The sequence below is a fragment of the Lissotriton vulgaris genome, unplaced genomic scaffold, assembly GCF_964263255.1.
Source record: "Lissotriton vulgaris unplaced genomic scaffold, aLisVul1.2 SCAFFOLD_4502, whole genome shotgun sequence".
Classification (NCBI taxonomy): domain Eukaryota; kingdom Metazoa; phylum Chordata; class Amphibia; order Caudata; family Salamandridae; genus Lissotriton; species Lissotriton vulgaris.
The window spans coordinates 111,803-132,973 of NW_028249234.1; the positions used below are offsets into that span (position 1 = coordinate 111,803).

Here is a 21,171-nt window from a genome sequence, read left to right on the forward strand (position 1 = left end):
CAGGATTCAAGCAAGCCGGGCCGAAGAAAGCTGAAATGCCAGAAACCGGTCCCCGGTAGCTTGTTTCCTTTCTGGTGAAGAATTGGCTTGGTAGTTTAGTCTGCCCTGTTCCCATGATGCACTGGGCCAGGGACAGACTGATTTGCATATAGCCAGGTTCTGAGCTGGTATGGGGCAGTGAGATAAATAACGGTGATGGATCAAGCCCTGATCTTTGGACTGGGTAAGAGTGGTCTGTTTAACTCAGACACTCTGTTCATCACCACCCCCTTTTTGTAAATCATACTTCATGGTCAGGCAGCTCCTCTTTGGGCCAGCGCTGCAATGCCCAACGGGCCCTCACACCCCCGAGGGGTGTCATGTTTCATCATCGGTAAGCTCCTCGTTGGGCCGGCGCTGCAATGCCCAACGGGTCCCGCAGGGGGAATCTTTGCTGGAGTTCTTTTGTTTTTTGCCGATGTGAAGAGTGAGGTGTAGAGTGGGTGTGATAATGTGAGTAGACTGGTGTAGAGATGAGGTAAAAATAACTTGGAAAACCCAAGGTAATTTTAATGACTGTGCTTCCTTGTTATGAATAAAATCAGGCAGGCTAGAAATGGATGCAATGGTCCGATCAAGCACAAGGTGATGTTTTAAGAGAAACTCAAAGTTTTTCTTGCCTAATTACTGTCGAAAACAGCATACCAATTCATCAGGATGAGCGCCCTAATCATACCGTGTGAGTTTTGGTGACAAGTGTCTGTGAGTTATGCCGCACCCTACAAAATATCACACTTATATATAGTATACCTTCAAGATAAAAACTGACCTAAAGGAGTAGATAAAACAGAGAAAATGAACAGAACAAAGAATAGCATGCAGTGCATTGCAGACAAGTGCATGCTCTTATATTGCAGGTGTGGAACGCACTAGTTTAAGCATGATTCATGCAAAGGTTCCACACACTGACAAGACAGACACGTAACACTCAGCGTAAGCCCAGAGTTATAGCATGGGGACCGAAGTGGAGGCGAAAGCCCCTGTCCCAACTAAGAAGGCTTACCAAGTATGAGGAAAACTGCACCCCAACAATGAATGGCATTTCAAGCACTTTGGGGGCACAATATGGAAAGAAGCAAATGATTGTGAGCATCAGAAACAGGGAATGCTAGGGGGGCCGGTCCAGTGAAGCCGGTTCGGAGGGGGAGAGGGGGGGTGTATTCTCACGGTATGCTACTACTCTTTTGAATTTTTATTGTTTTGGTCTTGTTTCATTTATTAAAATAAAAGTGATTTTTCTAATTTTGTGTGGAATCTTTTTGTGTGGTGTTTTTTACAGTTTTACTGTTTGATGCTTTGCACAAATACCTTACACATTGCCTCTAAGTTAAGCCTGACAGCTCTGTGCCTAGCTAGCAGAGGGTAAGCACAGTTTAATTTTGTAGGGTGTGTTTTAAGCTTACCCTGACTAGGATTGTGGTTACTGTTCCCCGGGATTTCACCCAAATTAACCAGGAACCCAATTTCTAACAGCAGCCATTAAGGTACTCCGTTAGCTTTCTATGAAGTTACAGATCAAAATCAAGACTATTTCTACCAACCACAATTGCTCCAGGATGAAAGGTCCCACTGCTAACAAAGGTGGCCTCTCACTGCACTTGTACCAGGATCCTACAATCATCTTAGTAGCATGAACTATCGGAATAAAAAAAAAAACTGGTGGGAGATCTGTGGGCATTGATTCTGGAACCCCTCAAACTCTACCTTTAAACAAAAAGACACTTGCCTCTTATACAGGAAAATGCATTTATGCTACCAGATTCGAACGATTGGGCCATTTCTGAATGCAAAAATGCTTTTACAAATTAACATTACACAAATTGTGATTTCGTAACAAGTTACCAAATCGCAATTTGTGTTTGCAATTCGGTATTTGGAAGGGTAAGTTTACATCGTCCTTTCCAAATACTGAGTCTGAAAGGGATATATGAATGTTTTGCAAATTACGGTTGCAAAACATTCCTATTTCACCGGCTCCTTGAAGGAGGTGGTGAACCATTCGCAAATCGGAAGTGCTCCCCATAGGACTGTTTCCGCTTTGAGATTTTTAAGAGCAGGCAGTGGGCCCATGGCCTACTCTTATAAATTAACCTGCAAATTTTCACTTTTTCTTTTTTAAAAGCATCTTGCTTTACTTTAAGGAAGACTGGGTGCATTAAAAAAATTGCTTTATTAAAAAGCAATCGCAGACATGGTGGTCTTCTGACCCTTGCAGGCCAACATCTCTGTGATGACTGTGATTCCTAATGGGTCACAAATTGCAACCTCCCTCAATATTATGCACGAGGTAGATCAATTTGCAACCCACAAGGAATCCCTAAATGAAACTCAATGACTTTCATACATTAGGAACACCAAGTTCTTATTTACGAGAACTGAGAGAATCGTAAATTGGAAATCGGCGTTTGTAGATCTGGCCCTTACTCCTTTAGACCGGTGGTCTACCAAAGGCAGGTGAGAGCACGGAGAGCAAACAAGGCACACGGGTTTGAGATCGACGCAGCATTCAGATTGGATCGATTCTAAATACCTTGGACTTTGTTGGCAGCTTTCAGGATCTCACTTTATTTCCTGACTTCATATTGGAGTACAGGGGCTTTGATGAGACACATTTTACTCTATAAACATTCTACATAAATAAGTTTAGGTTTACACGTATTTTTTTTGCGTGTGTTACAGAGGGCACTAAGGGGTACAAGGATGTGGGGGCGTATGAATTCACTGAAAAAATAAGGGATAATATGGGGGTATTGGCAAGTCTTTCTGTAATAAAAAAGCTGACGTTTAAAACCAATCACTGAAATTCACCAGTTATACATCACTGACACAAGTTTAACTTGTACATCATGGATTGGAGATGTCATCAGTGATTTTATACGTGTTGTCATAAGCAGTGCATCATAGCGGTGCAAGTTATAGTTATGTCAGGTACGTATATCTGGTGAATATCAGTGTTTTTTTGTTTTTTTAACATTAGTTTTTGTTATCATTAGAAGACCTACCTATAACTCCACTTTAACCTTTGCTCTTTTCAATGAATTTCTATGGTTTCCATAATATAAAGTAATATCTGATTATGATATGTCTGCATTGCAGGCTGGTTCTAGTGTTGTGTGTGCAGCAAACTTACCATGAAGCCACGGCTCTACTGATTCCGACTCACACCTTCATAAGCCACTGATCGCTGGTGAACACTGACATCCCTCCCTTGTTATGCACTGATCCCTGGTGCACACTGACATCCCTCCCTTGTTATGCACTGATCCCTGGTGCACACTGACATCCCTCCCTTGTTATGCACTGATCCCTGGTGCACACTGACATCCCTCCCTTGTAATGCACGGATCCCTGGTGCACACTGACATCCCTCCCTTGTTATGCACGGATCCCTGGTGCACACTGACATCCCTCCCTTGTAATGCACGGATCCCTGGTGCACACTGACATCCCTCCCTTGTAATGCACGGATCCCTGGTGCACACTGACATCCCTCCCTTGTTATGCATGGATCCCTGGTGCACACTGACATCCCTCCCTTGTAATGCTCGGATCCCTGGTGCACACTGACATCCCTCCCTTGTAATGCACTGATCCCTGGTGCACACTGACATCCCTCCCTTGTCATGCACTGATCCCTGGTGCACACTGACATCCCTCCCTTGTTATGCACTGATCCCTGGTGCACACTGACATCCCTCCCTTGTAATGCACTGATCCATGGTGCACACTGACATCCCTCCCTTGTTATGCACTGATCCCTGGGGCACACTGACATCCCTCCCTTGTTATGCACTAATCCCTGGGGCACACTGACATCCCTCCCTTGTAATGCACGGATCCCTGGTGCACACTGACATCCCTCCCTTGTAATGCACGGATCCCTGGTGCACACTGACATCCCTCCCTTGTAATGCACGGATCCCTGGTGCACACCGACATCCCTCCCTTGTAATGCACGGATCCCTGGTGCACACTGACATCCCTCCCTTGTAATGCACTGATCCCTGGTGCACACTGACATCCCTCCCTTGTTATGCACTGATCCCTGGGGCACACTGACATCCCTCCCTTGTTATGAACTGATCCCTGGTGCACACTGACATCCCTCCCTTGTAATGCACTGATCCCTGGTGCACACTGACATCCCTCCCTTGTTATGCACTGATCCCTGGGGCACACTGACATCACTCCCTTGTTATGAACTGATCCCTGGTGCACACTGACATCCCTCCCTTGTAATGCACTGATCCCTGGTGCACACTGACACCCCTCCCTTGTAATGCACTGATCCCTGGTTCACACTGACATCCCTCCCTTGTTATGCACTGATCCCTGGTGCACACTGACATCCCTCCCTTGTTATGCACTCATTCCTGGTACACACTGACATCCCTCCCTTGTTATGCACTGATCCCTGGGGCACACTGACATCCCTCCCTTGTTATGCACTGATCCCTGGTGCACGCTGACATCCCTCCCTTGTTATGCACTGATCCCTGGTGCACACTGACATTCCTCCCTTGTTATGCACTGATCCCTGGGGCACACTGACATCCCTCCCTTGTTATGCACTGATCCCTGGTGCACACTGACATCCCTCCCTTGTTATGCACTCATTCCTGGTGCACACTGACATCCCTCCCTTGTTATGCACTGATCCCTGGTGCACACTGACATCCCTCCCTTGTTATGCACTGATCCCTGGTGCACACTGACATCCCTCCCTTGTTATGCACTGAACCCTGGTGCACACTGACATCCCTCCCTTGTAATGCACTGATCCCTGGGGCACACTGACATCCCTCCCTTGTGATGCACTGATCCTTGGTGCACACTGACATCCCTCCCTTGTTATGCACTGATCCCTGGTGCACACTGACATCCCTCCCTTGTTATGCACTGATCCCTGGGGCACACTGACATCCCTCCCTTGTTATGCACTGATCCCTGGTGCACTGACATCCCTCCCTTGTTATGCACTGATCCCTGGTGCACACTGACATCCCTCCCTTGTTATGCACTGATCCCTGGTGCACTGACATCCCTCCCTTGTTATGCACTTATCCCTGGGGCACACTGACATCCCTCCCTTGTTATGCACTGATCCCTGGTGCACTGACATCCCTCCCTTGTTATGCACTGATCCATGGTGCACACTGACATCCCTCCCTAGTTATGCACTGATCCCTGGGGCACACTGACATCCCTCCCTTGGTATTCACTGATCCCGGGTGCACACTGACATCCCTCCCTTGTTATGCACTGATCCTTGGTGCACACTGACATCCCCCCTTGTTATGCACTGATCCCTGGTGCACACTGACATCCCTCCCTTGTTATGCACTGATCCCTGGTGCACACTGACATCCCTCCCTTGTTATGCACTGATCCCTGGTGCACACTGACATCCCTCCCTTGTTATGCACTGATCCCTGGTGCACACTGACATCCCTCCCTTGTAATGCACTGATCCCTGGTGCACACTGACATCCCTCCCTTGTTATGCACTGATCCTTGCTGCGCACTGACATCCCTCCCTTGTAATGCAAGCTCATTACAGATACTTTACCAGTGCATACCTTTTTGAAATAGAATATGATTCTTTTCAGCTGGACGGAGGCATTGAGTGGGTTTCAGAAGAGAGGCGACAGAAGTCTGGAATGACTGATCCTCATGTTGAAAGGCTCGTTGAAGACCAGCACAGCTCTTTGCATTAGGATGGAGATCAGCAGAGCTCCTCGCTTTGGGATTGTAAAATATTTCTCGCTCTACTGCAAGACAGAAGGACCAGGAGAGACAGAGTGAGTACAGAATGGGAGAATAAACAGCTGAGAGACTGAGCAAGGAGCTAAGGTACTCTTCAGCAAGACTGACATAGGTCTACATTTTCAGTAATAACAACAAGTGCTCAAGAGGCACTTTACACTGTCAATGGAAACATTGGTAAAGTGTGAGAATTGACTGGCTCAATTGATATAACAATACAAGAGAATGACCATGATAACTAGGATCTAGACTACTAGACACATCACAAACAATGCTGATTGCTCCACGGCATCTAAGATGTGCCACTATTCATGTTTGTAACAAGATCACAGAGAAAGCAGACAATGCCCAACTCCAAGATCAACACCAACCATCCCCTGCCTGACTATCGATCTGCCGTCCGTTCGTCCTGCAGCAAGGAGACAACTAACCTACAAACCATAGACCGTGTCCTTCTGATTACCCATAGAGATGACCGTTGCCTCCTGATATTACTGAACCTCCCAGCTTCCATCCACAGTAGTGAGCACCTCATCCTAATTGACACCATTTAGTCTCAAATGGGTTTCCGTGGAGACGCCCTTCATTGGTTCTCCGCCTGACTTTCCAACTAACATGAGTTCATTCATATGGGCACTTGATGGTCCCCAAAGATGTAAACCTAGCAGCCAATTTTGCTGTTAAGTTTTAGGACCATAGGCATTTAACATTTAGTTTAGAATTTAGTTTTTTTGTAGGGATCAACAGAAGTCCTGATGAGTAGGCAGGAGGGGTCTGCCTATGAAACATGTCATGTCGACAAAGTAGACCACACTTGTAATTCTACTTACTAACCCCCTTTTTAATGTTCCCAGCTTGTGAAGCCATTAAAGTTATTTTTTCGACTAGCCAGGGATTTTTTTACCCTTTTTTTACACTACCATTCACGTAAATAGGTCCCTACACTCCCCAACACATATCACTATCCTCATCACATCACATAGCCTATTGTCAAAAATATAAGTGCTCCTGCGTCACTCGTAGGTCGAAGCACGCCTCGTCCCGTAGAGGGACGGGAAGACCCCAATGATGGGAGAATGACACTATGGGATTCATAGTGTGTGAGGGGTATTTTAAAAACACACACTGTGCCCTCATTCTGCCACTCGCAGAGAGGCCTGATTTTCAAATTGCAGTGTATCCACGAGTTTAGAGAATATACAAAATCATATAAAATTAGTCACCACTCACATTGATAGAATCCCATTGTTTACAAGTCTAGTTCAGGAGGGTGATTCTATCATCTCCTCTGCACTTCCCCAATTGATTGTTTGCCATCTCACTCTAGACACAGATCTCATCTTCATGGAACACATTCCCAAGAAAACTAAGAGGGCTGGAGGCCAGCCCTTTCTACTAAGTGAGACTAACTAGAAAGAAACATTAGACCCCCCATTCACCTGCTTGGTAGCAATGCTCTGCTCCACAAACTTCTCCTTAGGAGCATTCTTCACAGTGCAGCAGGTCGGCCAATGATGGACCTGAAGAACTTTGACCAATGACCCCCCCTTGAGGGATCTCCACTGATTGCACCTCACAGCCTGAGGCATCGTCAAAACCAGCTGTATCATCTACAAAACCTTAACGAATGATAGCCCCGCACATCTAGCTCGTAAGCCAACCATCTCCCGTGGACCTACACCAGGGACACTATCAGACTGGAGATGAAGAGATGGAAAAATCAACAAGGCAACAGGCCTTCTCCATCCATGCATCTAGAATATGGAACAACAATCCCATGACAGCCAGAAGTGCTCCAATTTAAAGAAAATAAATATCCACTCTATACAGAACTTTAGCTCACAATGCAGTACAGTGTGCATTTGTTATTAATAAACAGCGGACTCTTCAGTCACACGATGACTCTATCTTTGCCTTTGACACTCTAAATGCTCTGCTGCCTTTCAGCTATGTCAGCTCTATATACATACCACATACAAACTTACAAAACTTGGGCAATGTCACATATTTCATTTATATGCATAGATGTCTGGAACATAACAGTCAGATTATGAAGCCAATCCTCAGAGACATAAGGGCCAATTTAAAATACTTTGAAAGAGAAAATTAGCGACGGACTCAAATAATGAAATCAGATGAGCGCAATTGCAAGTCTATGGTTCAGAAGCACAATTTAGGGTTACACATACAAAGCCATTTTACGATCACAAACACTACAATTCACATAATCACAGGGTTTGACACCACAAAATGTCCATTTCCTATGTACTAAATCCGTTGGACCAGCATAGGTTTTGCCACACATATCAAATCTCAATTAGGAAGGGCTGTAAAAGGGGTGTTCCTTCCTAACTACAGTTTGGTATTGTACGCACAATGGTCTCTCACTGTAACTGCCGTCACAAACCATTGACCAGTTCCCGAAACCTCAAAGGAGGTGGAAACTGCTTTGCCAAGAGGAAGGGATTCCGAGGGGACCTTTGAAAGTCATGTCAGTCGATCACGGGGGGAACAAGCAACAGTCAATGGGACCACCGCTTGCTCTCCCCGAGATCTTCTCAAATGCGATTTTTTTTTAAGCAGCACCGTCCCTTTAATGAAACAAGGCGCCTTCTTAAAAGAAGAAGTGTTTCACAATGTAAATACAAGAATGGAGGTCTGCATCTCATTGCAGGCCTTCAGCCCTGAATTCACAGCTAAGGATAAGGATTGCAAATTGTCACCTTCCTAATTAATATTCATCAGACATGTCCTTTTGCTGCCTCCTGCGAATGTAAATTTAGCAATGCAACTCTTTGTACATGTGTTGCATCACAAATTGCATTACCTTTCGGGGGTGGGAACACTAAGAGGGTCATGTCATTTAAAAAAATGTATTTATATTTTAGGGTTTTTATTTTGTTTTCATATGGACTACATCCTAGTTTATATAGTCACAAACTGGACAAGTCTGGATTTGCAGAGTGTATGTAACAGCTTTCAGTTCTCCCCGGCACTTCCCTCTCCCGTGATGCCTAAACCAGGCGTGCAGTTCACCAGCTTTTCTCCGGCCTCTGAGTCTGATGTTCTGGCAGTTCTTGAAACCCTGAAGTCAGGGTCACCGTCTGATCCTTGCCCAGCGAGAGTTCTTGGGGGGGTGCCGAAAAGAGTCTGCCAGGAGGCGACACAGATTGTTAATCTCTCCTTCTCCTCTGCCATCGTTCCGTTCAGCTGGAAGCAGGCTAAACTCTTACCGCTTTTAAAAAAGGTGGGCTGGATCCTACCGCTGCCTCCAGCTATCGGCCTATTTCACTGTTACCAGCTTTGGTGAAGGTTTGTGAAAAGATTGCCTTCAGACAGTTGGACAATTTCATTGAATCTTCTCAGGCCCTCCACCCGGCACAATCAGTGTTCAGGGCTGCTTACAGCACTGAAACGGCGCTGGTGGAGATGCCTGAGGCTATCCGGGATTGTCTTGACGGGGGTGGCAGAGCGGTCCTGATTTTACTGGACCTCTCTCCCACCTTCGATACGGTGCCCCATGCTTTACTTCTCGCCAGACTGGCGGCCGCGGGCTTGCTCTTGATTGGCTGACATCATTCCTGGCCAATAGGACGCAACAGGTGTGGATGCCTCCCCACGCTTCCCTGCCAAAGAAGCTCACTACTGGAGTCCCACAAGGGTCCACCTTGAGTCCCCTGCTCTTTAATGTGTACATGACCCCCCTAATCCATCTGGCGGAACAGTTGGGGGCCAAAATAATGGCCTACGCTGATGACACCCAACAGCTGTTCACTTGGTCAAAGGACAATTTAGATGCATCGACGGTGCGGTCTTGTTTATCATCGGTCTTCCGCTGGTTAGCACTTGCTCAGCTCAAGTGCAACAAAGACAAGTCCGAGGTCCTCTTTTATGGTTCCTTCCCTGACAACTTTAGAGACCTCATATGGCCAGTTGACCTGCCCTGCCCCAAATCAATGGGGGGTCGGGCCAAGAACTTGGCGTTCTGGTTTGGGCAGGACCTTAAGTTTGAGGACCATATAAAAAAACTGACGGGCATCTGCTTTGCTACCCTCAAAGCCTTGAAAAGGTTCTTTCCTTTACTCCCGAGAGAGGCCAAAGAGACTGTATTGCGCGCTCTCATACTTGCCAGACTTGATTACGCCAATGCCCTGTTTAGTGTCTTACCTGCCTATCTAATCCAACGGCTTCAGGTCATTCAAAACGCAGCAGTGCGTCTCCTGTTTAAGCTTCCCAGGAGAATTAGTGTGCGGTCCCATCTACGCAGTCTCCATTGGCTTCCGGTCGCTCACCGGATTGTGTTCAAATCCATGGTTCTTGCTTTTCATGCAATGAATCAATTAGGACCTCTGTATTTGTGAAAAAGGTTTGTTATGTATGTTCCTAGTCGCGCCCTACGCTCAGCTAACTTGTGCCACATGACTCTGCCTAGATTTAAGTATTCTAGACTGGGAGGCCAGTCTATCTCTGTCAGGACCGCTAGGACCTGGAATGCGCTTCCATTGCACCTGAGAGTTACCCCGACAATCTCTGCCTTCAAGAAGGGGCTAAAAACTCATCTGTTCAACCTTACCTTATAACCCTTCTGTCTCTCTGTCTTCCATATAACCTTCACTCACCGCGCCAGGATACTTGTTAGTAGTAGAGCGCGATATAACAGTTTTTATAGCATAACATAACATAGTAGGCAAACGGATGAAAAGCAATCAATTAAGGTTCTTTGATTGCACACAGTGCCTGCTAGGAAAGCTTGAGGATATATAACTATAATCTACGTTAATGGTATTTGTTTAGAAAGTACCAGCCTCTTTCATGCACTTTAGCCATACTTTCAAACTCCAGCTGTTATGGTACTCAAATGGATGTTTCTCTTTACAGTATCTGTTTACATAGCACGAGTCATCTTATGCACCTATATGCATTTCCTATACACCCTAGATGCACTTTAGAACCTCACCTGCTAAGGTTTCTAACTGGAGGGATCTTTTTGATCATATTGGGGCCGATTCACAGAACTAATCTGAACCAAAATCCTAAACTTCCTCTTTTGGTATTCACAGAAGACATTTAGTAGTAGTAAAGTTAGGATTTTGTCTTAAGTAAAAATGTTGTCTTAATTTAGGATGTTGTCTTAAGTAAGGATTTTTTCTTAAATTAGGATTTTGTCTAAAGTTAAACTTAAGTTAAACTTTTTTTTAATATTTCTTTTTATTAAAACAAGGCATCAAGAAAGACATTGTTACATTTTGCAGAAGAGGGTCGGTAACAACTTCAACATATGGTACAGAAATATTAGTCAGGGGGGCATAGAACACAAATATCAGACAAATTAAGATGTAAGGGTCATGGGGAAAGAGGAGTATCAAAAACAATTGTTGCAGGTGGTACACATATATTCCCCCTATATTGGTTCCCGGGTCCCCAAATATTATTCCACTTTCTAGGGCGACACCGTGCCAGATATACAGTTTTTTCACAGAACATACACCAATCCATACTTTCTATCCATCCTTCTAGCGTAGGCGGGCTAGCCGCTCCCCACTGCTGTGCTATGTTCCGCATGGCAATCATGGCCCCCAGAGAGACCCATCGAGTTTGTGCAGTGTCCAGGTCTGTCGGCTCCCAAATATTCAATATAGATCTCCTAGCTTCCGGTAAAAGAGCAACACCTGTCACTTCCTGCATGACATTATGAACACTGTACCAGTAGTCTACCATATATCGGCATTCCCACAGGATATGATAAAACGCCCCCAACTGGCCGCAACCACGCTTACACAAACCATCTTCCGTTAAACCCATCTTAACCAGTCGCAGACCAGTGACTTAGACCCTGTGCAGTATCTTCAATTGAACAAGCCTCAATCTTGCTGGGATCGCAACTTCCTTAGGGGAAGAAATTGATGATTGCCAATCCTCATAATCAATTTTGATACCCTCCTGTGTCCACTTATCCCTTAAGTCTACTAAGAGATCTTCTCTATGATTTATCAATTTTTTATAAATAAGAGAAATGGTGCTATCTGGTAGATGTCCATCCAGTATCCGATCCTCTAATGGGGACGCTTCCGGTATCTCTTCCCCATCAGGGAACACAGACCTCAATGCATGTCGCACCTGCACATTGCGAAAGTACTCCGTCCCACTCAGTTCATATTCAGTTTGTAGTTCAGTAAATTATTTAACTCTTCCCTTCACCCAAACATTCCCCACAATGGTAATCCCTATCAAATCCCATCGATCAAAACCCTTCGAATTCCACAACCTGCCCAACTTATCCGATCCAAATAACGGGGTAGCCAGAGTCAGACGGTCTTTCCATCCCAGTGAACAAAGAGCATTGTGCCATAAGCGCACCGCAACTCTAGTGGGTCCAGTCAAACCTTTCTGTACAGTTTTGGTGTACAGCGCCCTACTGTAATCACCGCCAGGGAGCAGCCATTTATCCATGGCATAGCCAGGATCCATATTGGATCAATAGGTACCATGATTTATAGCTCCCAACTGTGACGCCCAATAGTATCTCTTAATATCTGGGAGGGCAATACCTCTGTCGTACCATGGGAGCGTCAACTTGGCCAATGCTATACGCGGTCTGCCTTCCCAAAGTAGGCTGCGCTGCAGTCCCTCTACTTCTCAAAAATAGCTAGACGGCACCACATCCAAGGTATTCTGGAGGGCATAAAGAATTCGGGGTAGGGACATCATTTTAAAAAGGGCCGCCCGTCCCAATAGGGACAATGGAAGTTTCTTCCAGCCAGCTACATCACTTCTCAGCCGAGTCAGTGGAGGAAGGAGATGCATGTCATACCGGAGTGTGGGATCCATTGAGACATAGATCCCGAGATATCTGAACCCGTTCTGAGCAATCTGAATAGGACAATTACGAGGGAGGACAGGAGCATCACCGCATAACACATAAAGATAGGATTTTGCCCAATATATCACCAATCCTGCATTCCTACCATACGAGGCCAAGACATCACAAACAACATTAAGGGATTTCCTGGGAGAGGTCAAATAAAGCAATATATCATCAGCGTATAGTGAAATACGATCTTCGAACTGCGAGGACCAACGAATACCCTTTTTTTCGAGGGCTCCCAACGAATCCAAGCCGCTAGGGGCTCAAGAGCCAACGAAAACAAAAGAGGGGAAAGCGGGCACCCCTGTCTAGTGCCCCGCCCAAGACAAAATGGCGCCGAGACACGATTGTTCACAACAACCTGCGCAAGAGGCTCAGTGTATAACAAGCGCACCCAGTTAATAAACTCGGGACCGAAACCGAATTTTGCCAATACAGCCCAGAGATATGGCAATTCCACTGTATCAAAGGCCATCGTCGCGTCCAACAACGCTAATATGGCCGGTTCTCGCAATGCATGCGCCCTGACCAGAACTCCATGCAATCGCCGTAGATTCAATGCTGTATTCCTATGTGGGGTAAATCCAGATTGATCAGGATGTACTAAACTACTTATAACCTTGACCAACCTTAGACAACACTTTAGCCAATATCTTTGGTTCCTAGTTCAGCAATGAGATCGGTCTATAAGAAGCGCACGTGGATCTCAGCTTCCCCTCCTTAGGTATCACTACTATCGAGGCCACTCTCTGGTCTTGGGGCAACACTCCACATTCTTGAGCTTCTAAAAACATGTCCTTCAAATAGGGGGCAATCTTATCTTGTCTAAATTTATACAACTCGATCGGTAGACAATTTGGACCCATTGCTTTCCCCGAGTTCAAAGAGCGCACTGCCAAGGCTATCTCATCAGCGGTAAATTTACCATCCATGAGGTCGCGATCCTCCCCCGACAAACATGGAAGTTGAATGTTCCTCAATAGTAGATGTGAATCCTCTTCCGGTCTATCTGAGACAGAAGTGTAAACTGTACGAAAATGATCCGCAAAACCCTCTATTATCCCTTGTGGGTCAGTAACACAAGTCCCTTCCTCCGTCTCAAACTCTGGAACCACTCGATCTGCTCTGTCCTTCCTATCCAACCAAGCATTCAGTTTACCGGCCTTGTCTCCAACATCATAAAGACGACCTTGCTGTTCTCGGCTCAAAGCTTAAGCACTGTCTGTGACCAGCGTCCTGTACTCAAGCTGCCTAAGTTTCAACACATGTAACCTAGACCGGGTTACTTCCTGGTCTATTTCCTTTTCGATGTTCGCTATCTCTGACTCAACCCTGATCACCTCTTTCTCTTTCTCTCTGTTGACTCCCGCGATCAGGGAAAAAGCTTGACCCCTAATCACTGTCTTAAAGGCATCCCACAGCGAAATCGACGAGGAGACCGATCCCTCATTCTCCTGAAAATAGTGCTCTAACATTTGTAGCAATTCCTTGCAAATCTTAGGATTACGCAAATGCCACGGGTTAATGGTGGCAATCCTACCACCGGAACCCAGGGTCATATCAAACTTGAACCAGAGCGGCGAGTGATCGGAGATGCCTCTAGCTAGATGTTTCACTTCAGTAATATACGACGCCTGGGCCGCCGGCACCAGGGCATAGTCGATTTGAGAGAGGCTACCATGGGCATCAGAGAGGAAGGTATATTGTCGCTGAGTAGGATGGAACAATCTGCAGCTATCCACCAGACCCAGAGTCTCTAAAAATTCAGGAAGCCATTTCTGTGTCCGTCCCACATCCCAGGGCGGAAACCTGTCCATGGCGCCGGAAACCTCAGCATTGAAATCCCCACCCAGAATCAACAAGCCGCTAGGGAGGTCTAGAACAAACTTACCCAAGTCAACATAGGTAGTATCTTTCAGGCCCGGGGGGACATAAATAGAATCCAAGGAGAGAGTGTATCCCTCCCAACGTCCCGACATCTGTTATATATCGACCCCTCTCATCCGCAATTACGGAGTCAACTACAAATGGTAGAGAGTTTCTAAGAAGTATACCGACTTCCCGGGACCCCAAAGTAAATCTGGCATGCGCAACCATCCCGTAGCCTGTCCTGTGCATTGCCTTACATGCGTTACCCACCAAATACATTTCCTGGAGTAGGACAACATCAGGAGAATGTCTTTTAAGGAATTGCAAGACCACACTGCGCTTGATTTTATCCCCCAACCTATTCACATTCCAACTCAAAACTCGCAACCCTCTACCCCCCATCAAAGAACATAAAGAAGGTCCAACCCCCCTCCAATCCTTGCAACATCAATAAACAATCTCGGAATACGATGCCTTGGGAAAACACAAAGAACATGAGAACAAAACAAAAAAATGAACACCCCACCCCACCCCCCCACCAATTCTCCCGTTGCGCTACCCCCCTCCCTGCACCCCTGCTTACGACTCTCTAGTCTCCCCAACTTGCAGTGTGCCTGTCGCCCCCACATCTAAACTAAACTACCAAAAAAGATAGATCTGAGGAGGGAAGAGACCCACCGATAGCCCGTTGACCCCCCATATTTACTGTGTCAAAAACCTTTTTATCAGAAAGAATACAGAAGTAGTCTGTCCCCAATTGCTCCCCAGTTCTCACAACAAGAGTACTTATTCTTGCTCGTGGGAGCCCCCTCCTTCGTCTCCACTCTGTCTCTGGAGTTCATGCTGAGCAGTTAAGGTGTCCAACCAGTCCGCTGCAACCTCCGGCTTATCAAAGAAAAAAGTCTTCTCATTATGTTCAATTCTCAGCTTGGCCTGGTATAACATGACGTACTTGAGTCCCTGGTCACGAAGCCTCCGCTTAACTCCCATAAAGCTCATTCTCTGCTTCTGGACCGCTTGTGTGAAGTCAGGAAAAAACTGATGGATGAGTTTTCATATTTCAAGGGGCCCCCAGATCTGGAGGCCTGGAGGATCACATCTCTGTCCCTAAAATTAAATATTTTAGCAATCAAAGGTCGAGGCGGGGCACCGGCACGAGGTCTACCTCCGGGAACTCTGTGCGCTTTCTCGATGGTAAAGAAATTGCTCCAACCTTTGGGCTTCAGATGATTAAGTACCAGCTCTTCGAAGAAGAGATCCGCCGCTTGCCCCTCCGCTTTTTCCAGTACTCCAATAAGACGTATGTTGTTCCTCCGGGCCCGTCCTTCAAAATCTTCCAGTCTACGGATAGCTAAATCATTCGAGACCTGCAAATGCCGAACCTCCGTCAGTAAGACTAGCAAGTCTTGATGTCAAGCGATTTAACTTTGTCGCTTGTCTTCATGAGGTCTGTCCGAATCAGATTCACCTCAATTGATACAGCATCCACTTTATGAGCCAGGGTTTCCATCTTGTGTCCGAGAGAGGACTTGATACCATCAACGGCGGTCATCACATCTTGGAGCGTCGGCTCCGCTTCCAGCACAGAAGGTTCCTTCGCTCCTTCCTGCGACTTTCCGCCTCCACCAGGCGACCCTTTAGCCTGTGCATATCGGTCCATGTTATTAGTTTGGGTATACCTTCCACCTCTGGTGGACTTCAGTTGTCCCTTATCTCCCTCTGGCTTAGCCACCATTGTGGGACAACGTTCGTCGCTCGATTCAGGGCAGAAGCGATAGATAGTCTCTGTATTTAGACCAATATCCTACTGACGACTCATTAGGAATGCCCGGCAGCCATCTGCTTGTCCGTGCTGCTCGCAAAGATCTTAGGCCTTGGCACAGTGACTGGTGCGACAGCAGCAAAAAACCCTCAATCCCGATTCCACAATTCTAACTCCATTAAAGCGCCCTCACAATAGGATCCCCTGTCGTCTGTCCGGGCATCAACTATTCCGGAGTGGGCTTCAATGAGGTTTCAGGGAGTTCCAAGCGAGAGCGAAAGTGAAAACAAATTCGGGGTCGCGAGGCAGGGCCAGTAGCTTCCGGTCTTCAGAGCCGATGTTGTCGCATTACAACTCGGGCACAGCGCCAACTCAAACACCAGGATTCCAAGAGATACAGGCATCAAATTGTCCGGAGCTCTAACTCTGGTCCCCGGGGCACGTTCTGGACGAGGTTTTCAGCAATCGACACTCCTTCGGTTCCGCTGCAATAAGCACTCCACAGTAGACAGGATAAACAACAGGATATATTCAGGGGGCTAACAGGGTCTCGGGAGCCCTAAGCTCACGCAGCCATCTTGGATGCACGCGAAGCTCCTCCTCAAACTTAAGTTAAACTTAAGTTTCTCTTAAGTTTTTTAAAACAAAATCTTAATTTAAGACAAAATCCAAATTTAGGACAAAATACTAACTTTACTAAATGCCTTCAGTGAATACCAAAAGTAGTAAGTTTAGGATTTTGTCTCAGATTACTTCTGCGAATTGGCCCTATTGAGGTGTGAGGTATATGGGTAACAATCTTACAATAGATTGGAGGCCTATTTTATTATAGTACCTGTTTTTATGAGCTTAAGTCACTTTATACACACTGATGCACTTTTTTTTGCTAACACAAACCTCTTACCAAGTTGATTCGGTATCCGACTGGATGAAATGTATCCTAAAGAATGAGGCTATGCACACATCACTTTATATATTTTTGGTTCATTCTAGCTCATATGAGCTCTACCTCCTCTACCTGGAAAGACTTTGGATATACTAGGAAGCCTTGTTGCACACTGCACTTTTTGAGAGGTTGTAGAATATATGTTTACAGTATTTGGTTTTCAGAACAGCGCGCGCCCCTTTTTTCAAGCTTAATTACTAGTAGGTAATAAGTAGTAAAAGACCTCACAGTAATTTCTTTTAATGCCAATGGACTGAAAATAAACATAAAGCCAGGACAATAGAAAGCTGGCTCAGAAGTCATTACCAGGCGTTATATTCCTACAAGAAACCAACTTTAGGTACCGATTGGATGCAAGTAAGATTCTCCAGAAATGGGCTGGCTTTCATTGTTCGTCAAACGCGGGTTGTGCACAGAAGGGGGTGGGAATATACGTAGATAAACATGTATAATTCCAAGTAAAAGTCACGCAGACATATCCAGAAGGGAAATGGGTTTTTGTACACAGAAGGCTAAATCAGTAAAATCTTAACTAAGCTACAATTTATGCACCAACTCGATAACACTCTACCTCTACTCCAGCTTAAATAGGCATTAACAAGTATCCGTGGCCCTGTCATATGGGGGGTGATTAGTTGACTCTTCCAAGAATGCCTGAAAACAAAATAAGCCTCAGGTGACCATTGCTGTGGCCAGTTGCAAAAAGTATTTAGACCGGGTGGACATGTGGTGCCTTAGAAATCAAAAGAAACATGCCTTCTCATGCTTTTCTATTAGGATTACGTCCTAAGTTTGGAAATACGAACAAAATACTTAGGAATCTATAGCCTAAAAAACATTGTTTCCGAGAGGTTATTTTGTTTTCATGCAGATTCATTGAAAGGCTGCTTCTTGGGCAATAATTGCTTTTTGATGGAAATATGTTTGCTTAATTGCGTTTATTGATGTTATTGAAAAAATACCTTGACATCTTTCCCTCCCTTTTTGATACATTTTCACTTTGTTGCAAAAAAAAATTCTCACCAGCTATACGCTTTCATATTGTTTATGTCTGTAAATTCATGTTTTGTGTTGTTAAAGATTAGCTATCACGACTTTGTTGGCTATTACGTAAATGACAGTGGGATTTCTCTGTACATGCAAAGTTTTTTTCAACAAAATTGATGAATAAAATGGCGTAAATAATCGCCTTGATAAACATATTAAGCTTTGTTTATCTTTTCATCCAAAACCGAACGGTGCAAAACATATTGAAGTGTGGGTTCCTTTTCTTTTTTACAAAATTCTCATGCTTCTCGGCAAAATATAACACGGCCTCCAGGTTAGACTTCTTTCTGGTTCTGCATGGTCTCATAATGAACACGTACAATTAAATCCCCAATGTTTTCTCAGACTGTGTATTAGTTACAATGGTAATAGCAGAGGCAGCGCCCTAAAAAAAAGCCTAGGAGGTGGTATTTTAATAAAATCAACTTAGAAAGAGAGCACTGGTGTACAGAGGTAAATTAAATTAGTAGCTTTTTTATTAACAATTCAGATACCGCCTCAATAGGCATGGTATGGGATGCCTTTAAGGCTGCACTACGAGGGATAATTGCATCTAAAGGAATCCCCAACAAAGGGCCAGAAAGGAAAATAGCCTACAGATCGAGTTAAGGCTTGCACAAACAAAAAGAGAATATAATGAAGTTAGAACCCCAACAACAAAACAAGAGCTGTTTCAAGCAAAACAAGAAAGGCAGGAGTATTATTATTACCTAGGTGATACAGCTAACATAGCATACCTCCAAAGACATATGAGGAGAGCGAATATACAGGGAGATTACTTGCATGGCAGGCAAAAGAGAAACGGGTCCCAAACAGAATTGAATCCCTAAAAGACGGGGAATCTAAAGCACATTTATCCAGGTCCTCGGACATTGGGGAGGCTTTTCTCAGACACTATGAGAAAAATATCAGATAGACCAACAAACACTGCCTGACCATGTTGTAAGCTATCTAGATAAATTACCAATTCCATCCTTGAGCAGAGAACATAAAGGATCAATATCAACAGAATTCACTATTGAAAAATTAGAAACAGCAATAAGTTCAATAGCCAACTGCAAAGCGTCTGGGGAGGATGGATTGCCAGTAGAACTATACAAAAGGTTCGCCTCAATATTTAATGTCCAACTCCTTAAACTAATTAACTACATACTAAAAGGGAGCACACCTCTGGCCTCCTTTCATACAGCGGTGGTAGTTATCATTCTGAAGAAGGATAAAAATAGGGAAAATATCAACTCCTATAGGCCAATAAGTCTTCTTAATGTTGACTATTAGATTTTTACAAAGCTTCTCACCAAACAGGCTCAATACAATTGTGGGATCCTTGATCCACATGGACCAATGTGGCTTTGTAGCCGGTAGACAACTATCAGCCAACCTTCAATTTTTAATAGAAGCATTGGATTATTTTAATAAAAACAACATAGCGGCACAGGTATGGCTTTTTTTAAATTCTTGATAAATTTGGCTTTCTACAAAGTTTTATACAAATAACAAATAATTCCAGAAATAATTAGGGGTACAAGGCAAGGATGACCCTTATCCCTAATTTTATTTGCCCTATTTATAGAAACTCTGACAATAGCCATTAGGCATAATGCATTACATACTGCTCCCCTACAGGGCATGATCAATAGTAAACTATACATCGATTACATTGTTTTATTTCTAAAACCCACGGAGAGTATCCAGAAGGAAATATTAGGGATTTTTTCAGGCGATAGGTGGCAATAAAATAAATAGGGCAAAACAGAAATGTTGCTATGTAATTCCTTGGTTGATACACGAATACCAAGTTTTAGGCCAATATATTGCTCCCGACCAAAGAGGTACCTGGGGATACACGTTTCGGAAAGAGTAGAGGAGTTGTATAGTTTAAACTATGATGCCCTGATGCAAAAAGTTAAACATTTACTAACAAAATGGAATCAACTTCCAATATCAATAATAGGCCGGGTGGTGCTTCTACGAATGACAATCCTACTCTTAATTCATTTTCTGTTTGCAGCAGCACCAGGTCTAACAAGGTACCAAGACTAGTGCTAGCTACTTTAAACTACTCGACTGGGGAGGGAGGGCTCTCCCTCCTAAACATAAGGGAGTACTACCACGCAAACTATGCACATAATAATCACAGCTCAACTCCCCAGTTATGGCAAAAATGTTAGATGAATATAAAATCACAGACCCAATGAGGATAACTAAGACCCTGAAGAAAGAGCGATACAGGGTTCTCCAATGAGTTTTAAAACAAAAAACCCAATTGTTAAAATGTTATGATATCCCTTGTATAAATAGTTCTACAAGACTGACCGACCTATACATTAGGGAGGACAGTCTGTTGCAAACCGGTCTATTAAATAAATTGGAGAAGAATGGAGGTACAGACAAGTAGGAGACTTTCTTAACTCAGAGATTGGGCTGCTTTATTCCAGGGATATGCTCAATTGATCATATATGCAAATCAAGCATTTTTAGAAAGTATTGATCTTAAAGAGATAAAAATAAGAACAGAAATAAGCAAAGCATTACAAGGAAAAACAGATAAGCGGTCAGTAAGCACTTGGGTGAAAATCTTCAATGAAAATAAATCCTCCATTATTCATGAAAAGGTCAAGATGAATGGCAGAAAAAAGAAGGCCTTCAGATCTCTAGACAAGTCTGGATAAGAATGAATAAACGTTTTCTCCATAATATATACCCTCAGATTGAGGAGAGGTGTTTTCGTTGTTCCAGGAAGGGAGGAGGTACTTGGTCTCATATTGTCGGAGATTGCCCAAAGAACAAGCAACTACGGGGAAAAATTGAGAAGTACCTCAGAACGACTTCAGGGCAAGTTTTCACTATTGATAACTATATTTCTATCCAAACATA

General features: G+C 44.6%; 1 protein-coding gene across 1 annotated transcript in view; it reads right to left on the reverse strand.

The window, feature by feature from the left end:
- The window catches only part of LOC147663645 (collagen alpha-1(XII) chain-like), a 109,896-nt gene that overhangs the window by 78,927 nt on the left and 9,798 nt on the right, over window positions 1–21,171 (reverse strand). Inside the window, exon 3 of the mRNA XM_086950298.1 lies at window positions 5,619–5,810. Coding sequence (XP_086806424.1) covers window positions 5,619–5,810 — 192 coding nt within the window. The remainder of the gene's footprint in view (window positions 1–5,618; window positions 5,811–21,171) is intronic.